Source organism: Rhinatrema bivittatum, chromosome 7, assembly GCF_901001135.1.
Source record: "Rhinatrema bivittatum chromosome 7, aRhiBiv1.1, whole genome shotgun sequence".
In the NCBI taxonomy this organism is placed as follows: domain Eukaryota; kingdom Metazoa; phylum Chordata; class Amphibia; order Gymnophiona; family Rhinatrematidae; genus Rhinatrema; species Rhinatrema bivittatum.
Window position 1 is genome coordinate 53989841 of NC_042621.1, and position 6000 is coordinate 53995840.

Sequence of the window (6000 nt, forward strand, 5' to 3'; positions counted from 1 at the left end):
TAAAAGAGCAAATTTAGAAAGAAAACCATGTTTTCCACCATTGTATAAATGATTAATAGTAGTAGCTCCTAAAATGTTGGCTGGTCCTGTTTTTTTAAAAAATATTTTCCCCATAGTTGCACACTACAGCTGTGCTATCTTAAAATTAACTGTTCATGGCTCTCAGCAGCAGATGCTTTCTGTGAAGGTTTGTAAATGTTGCTCTATGCAGGTTACACCACAATATTAGCACCTGTTATCTCGGGTTTTCATGTCCCTTCCCTCTAGATCAGAGCTTTCCAAACTGTGTGTCGGGACACGTTAGTGTGTCGCCTGCAGTGTGCAGGTGTGTCGCGCAAGCCCGGTCAACTCTGATGCGAGTTTGGGCTTTTTTTTTTCTAGAGATTCACTTTTTTTTTCAGTTTATGGGTTGCTTATTATTGGGTGATTTTTGCTGTCAATCGCGTTTTTTTGGGGGGCTTGGTGGGTGGAACAAGCCCAGCCATCCTTGCATTGGCTGCTGCTGCCGATGAGGCCTGGCCATGAGGAGTACTGACTGCAAGCAGCAGTGTCTGGTGATCATGGAAGGGAGTGAAGCACTTAACTGGCAACAATCAAAAAGATGAGGTACATGAGTGTGGGGGCCAGACATGTGCTGGGGGGAGAGAGATGAGTGAGTGGGGGGCAAACGTGCTGGGGGGACAGACATGTGCTTGAGGGGGAGAGATATGAGTGTGTGGGGGCCAGACATGTGCTGGGGGGAGGAGAGAGATGAGTGTGTGGGGGACAGACAATTTGTTTTATTATTGTTTCTCATAAATTATAACAATAACATGAATCTTGGAATATATATTTTTAATATAAATTTAAGGTTTTCATGAGATAGGTTGTGTCGTGAAACATTTTATTTATGTATATATTTAAGGAAACATACATAAATTGTCGAAATATGTTTCGTTCGTTTAACCTTTAACCTCTGGTTTACTAGTAGACTGAATTACCGTGTCGTGAAATTATGTTTGTCTAAAAAGTGTGTCACCAACATGAAAAGTTTGGAAAGCTCTGCTCTAGATCTTCTGTGGCTGGACCAAGGGCATGAAGAATTGAGATCATAGGTGATAATTTTAGTATAACATTTATGCACAGGGGGTAACCTGCAATGAGTGGCAGTTACAACCCTGCAATGAGTGGCAGTTACAACCCTTAACAGAAGGCATGGGAGTAACTTTCATGGAGTGGTAGTTACAATTCTAAACACCTTGCTGGGCAGACTCGAAGGCCCTCTTTAGTCTTTATCTGTGATCATTTTCTATGATAGTAAGTAAATATTATTTATTGGTCTGACAGTAATGAACAATAACTTTCCTGTTTGTATTCTATTATCAGAATGCTCTTGGAATGTGACACTTTGCTATTGTTCCTAGGAAATATTATATAGAGAGCAGCTTTAGCATAACCTAGTCAAAAGATATGTCCCTCTCCTACTCTCACAGCTCCATGTAACCTAGGGCCCTGTTTACTAAGAACTTTTCCCATAGATACACAAAAGGAGAGAACCATTAGTACAGAGGCTCCACACTATACACGACCTTGATTTTATTTGAGGCTCTTTCAGTGGTATTAAATATCAATACAGTGAATGCAGAAACATGATGCAATCTGGCTTATAAAGTGATTCATATGTTGTAAGTTTTTCTACTGTTCTAAGTCCTCAAATTATTTATTTCTCTCCTTTGTGTACAGCATAACAAGAGTGCAACTTACTCTGTGGGCATGCAGAAAACATACTCGATGATATGTTTAGCCCTGGATGAAGATAAAATTGATAAGACCAAAAAGATCTCAAAGAAACTGTCTTTCCTGAGTTGGGGAATTAAGAACAGACAAAAAGCAGCAAGCACACTCTGCCTTCCTTCAGCTGTCAATGGAAAAACTCTGCCAGAAAAGAAATTATCTCCTTTTGCCCACCTGAACTTGGACAGTTCATTATACTGACAATCAGATGTCTGTGGAATCAGATTTTTAAATGCAAGTTTTTTGTATGTTTGTTGCATAACATTCTGTATGATGGAAATATTTTCAGGATCCCAGTGGAAATGAGACAAATTCTTCATGAATCACTATAGGAAAAAAAACCAACCACCCTTTAGTGGGAACTGGACTAATTTGGTGTCCACTATGATTAATTTTAAGTGATTATTTTGTGATTGTGTTATGTCTTACAATAGACATTGTGTGGTACTGAATATCATGAAGGATTTAGTCTTTAAAAAAAAAAAAAAAAAATTTGAAACTCACGGTAACAATTCTGCCACAGAGTATCACCCTTAATCACAAATGGGCCAGTTTAGTCTTTTATTATTATGAACTAGGTTAATGTATTTAAAAAGGTAAGTAGTATGAAAGTATCATTTTTTTTCTTGTCTGTCTCAAATGAAGCTATAGAACTTTCTTCTGTAGATGATGAATGTTTATTATTTTCAGCTCTACTTAGGTTACTGTGAAGCTGGTGTTTAATTACAATACTTTCGCCCCTAATTTCTAGGGACTTTTGCACAGGTACTAATAGAAGAATTTTTTTCTTTTTTAACCAAGCGTAGGCTGCTGTCTAGAACCACCTTTTCAGCTAGACAGCATTCAAAGATAAAATGTTATGATGTGAAAGAGAGGGATCTAATTCAGACCTTCAGTGGAGTCATATATGACATAAATACACAGGAAAAACGGAACTTGGCTAATTTTGATTAGTGAATAAAATCCATATATGCAACTTTACAAAAGTCATGAAAAGTTAAGGTCCAAGCTCCCAGGGTAATTTGTAACAATATTTTGATTTATTTTTGGCTTGTAAATCAACATTAGTAATCAATGCATCCTAAGAGTGGAATGAGTTTTTAATTTAATTGCCTTTCCAACAAAGAACTAATTGCACTTTGTGATTTACTTAAGTTGCAGTTTGCTAACACATTAGTGTTATACTGAGATGCTATCTACAGGGTAGATACTATGCTATTTGATACTCAAAATGTGTTTTTATTGTTTAGGGTAAACTGGGGAAAATACTAAACATGTAAATGTATTTTTTAAAATGGCAATATAAAGTTGACATAGATAAGTTAGATGTAAATACCGTACTTATTTAAAATGGAAACTCAGGCTGTACTCTACAGTCTGTGTTCTGATACAGAATGATACAGTACATTCATTAGCGATTTGGAAATATAATCCTCCAAATACTTGTACATTTAAGATGAGTCAGAACTATTCTACAAGTGGTAACCACCTCGGGCGAGATTTTCAGTCTGCAATATTAATTACTGCATTTTGAAAATGAATACCCACCTAAGCTGCAGTATTGTATTACTATAAGGGAGGTGTCTTTTGTAGTTACATGATACAGCTTTGTTGTTCTAAAGCAATAAACGTTAGTATTTAAAAATGTTGCAGTTTGACTTGCCAGCAATATTGACATTTTCCCCAAATATGTTTCCTTTAGCTCACACAAATCAAACGTTACAGGAGGAAAGATGGCACTCCATGCAGCAACAGCAAGCACCCTTCCTTAGCCTCCATGTGGCCATAGGTTAATTACCTTTTTTTTTTATTTCATTGAAAAATCAAAACAATAATTACAATTCATTTCTAGTTATTAGAATGTAGAGCCAAATGGAATTTCATTAGCAAAAAAAAATGTCCTTGCCTTGTGGCTTCATTAAACTAATTTGCAAGTTGATTCAAAAACAATTCAATGGATACAATGGACTATTTTCAGGCTCTCTAGCAAATGTCCATTTTATTTTTTTCATCCATTTTCTTCCAGCTCAGAACCAGGGCTGGGATTTGACACCATGAGCCCTCCTTAACAACCATCTAGAGATTTGACCCCTAATTTTATATTCCCTCCCAAATTACTTACACCAATCACTGTAGTGACAGTCCCCATTGGGGAGAGGAGGAACATAACACCAAGGTTCCTTCTGGAACCCTGAAATCATGGGTCCCAAATCTCACCACTAAAGGTTGCCACTGTGCAATATCCAGGACTTAATTCGTGGGGGAACAGCTTGGAATGCAGTTCTGATCACTTCTTTTCAGGCTTAAGAGGCAGAGCAGGAAAGGGTATTCTGCTCCAGGCAGACTGCGGCAAAGAGAAGGGGAGGAGGTGAGCCTGGAGCACACAGCCAACCACTCTGCTCCCTAATCCAGCCCTTCAGCCCCACCTCTCCTCCTGTACTGCAGGTAGTAGACAGGGAAGGGGTGGTACCGAAGCAGACTCTGAGGAACAAAGATTAGACCCAAAGTTTGAAATCCTAGCCTTCATGAATGGCATTACTGTTCACAACTTTTTTAAATTTGTGTTAATTTAACCTCTTTTTGTATCCATTAGCGAGGGCTTAATTTCTGGCAGAACAACCCAGAACAAGAAGTTGCCATACCAGGTCAGACCAAGGGTCAATCAGGCCCAGCAGCCTGTTTCAAACAGTGGCCAATCCAGATTACAAGTACCTGGCAAGAACTCTAACATTAAGTAGATCCCAAGCTACTGATGCCAGTAATAGCAGTGGCTACTCCCTAACGGGCTGATACAGTAAGGACGCGTAAAAAAGAGTGCGGCAGTGCCGGGCGCACCCTCGTTTGCCGCACGCATATTTTGGTTCACATACCGCTCTATTCAGTATTCAAATTAGACGCAAACCCAAGTGGCGTCCAAAGCGCGTCAATGAAGCGGTAGGCGTGCACAATCCATCTTACTGTATACAGCACCTATACAGTATCCAGGGTGCGCTGGTACCTGTCATTTGAAATGTCATTCCACCAGGTAAGTGGATGGTTCTTTCCTACAGACCCCGCTGCCTTAAGTGCCTGGCTGGACGTCCAAGCCGGAAGTCCGAGGTCACGGCTTGGATGTCCAGCTGGGCGCTCAAGGCAGCAGGAAGGTCCATGAACGTTTGCCGCACTGAAGCAAGTACCACACACTAGTTACTCACCGAAATACTCTTTCTTCATGTGCAGCTCCTTCTCCAGTTCCAGGGTCAAGACTTCCAACCTCCTCTCCGCCTGGCTGGGTCCGCTCTCCCTGCACGGAGTCACCTGGTAGGGGAGCTGGAACTTGTGCAGCATGGCTGATCCTCGGTCGGGATGGGGGGCGGCGGCTGCACCGGCCAGAGCGGCGGCTTGTGCCAGCATGCATCACCGAAGTCGGGCGGGACAGGCTCCGGGTTGCCAGAGGAGCCTGTTCCAGAAGACCCCCATAGACAGGCTGGGGGAAGGGGTCCTTAATCCAGGCGCCGGCGGGAAGCTCAGCAGAGGGGCTCCATTCCCGGCCGAAGTTAGTTCAGAGCTGCAATCCTCTGCCCGCTGTGGCCCCCTTTCCTCCCCCCCGCCAGAAGCGATCGCACTGCGGCTTTCTCTTCCGCCAGGGGCTCTCCTCCCGTGCTGCGCTGGCGCAGCACAGCACAGCAGCATGGTCAGGCCGAGGGGCCAGCAGGCCAGCCCGCTCCCCGGCCAGTCAGAATACGCATCGCACCTCCAAAAAAAAAAAAAAAAGCCTGAGATTGTTTTTTGGGGTGTGTTTTTTGTTTTTTTTTTTATAGTCTAGGTCCTGAGCCTCCCCCTCCTGCCACCAACTCAGATCCACCAACGACCTCAGACGTCCAGCCGGGCGCTCAGGTCGTGGCGTCCGTTCATGGACCTTCCCGCTGCCTTGAGCGCCCGGCTGGACGTCCAAGCCGCAACCTCGGACGTCTAGCAAGACTTCCTTGGTAAATCTATGGTGACTATGTTCCATTAAACCATGTCTTTCTATGTGCTCTGTGGTTTTGATATTTAGAATAGTTTCCAATATTTTTCCCGGCACTGAAGTCAGGCTAACTGGTTTATAGTTTCCCAGATTGCCCCTGGAGCCCTTTTTAAATATTGGGTTACATTGGCCACCCTCCAGTCTTCAGGTACAATGGATGATTTTAATGATAGGTTACAAATTTTAACTAATAGATCCAAAATCCTTTTGGCTGAGCAAAT

General features: G+C 42.2%; 1 protein-coding gene across 1 annotated transcript in view; it reads left to right on the forward strand.

The window, feature by feature from the left end:
- RHPN2 (rhophilin Rho GTPase binding protein 2) overlaps positions 1-2335 on the forward strand; it is a 123597-nt gene extending 121262 nt beyond the window's left edge. Inside the window, exon 15 of the mRNA XM_029608399.1 lies at positions 1723-2335. Coding sequence (XP_029464259.1) covers positions 1723-1974 — 252 coding nt within the window. The 3' untranslated portion in view covers positions 1975-2335. The remainder of the gene's footprint in view (positions 1-1722) is intronic.
- Positions 2336-6000: the final 3665 nt, after the last annotated feature.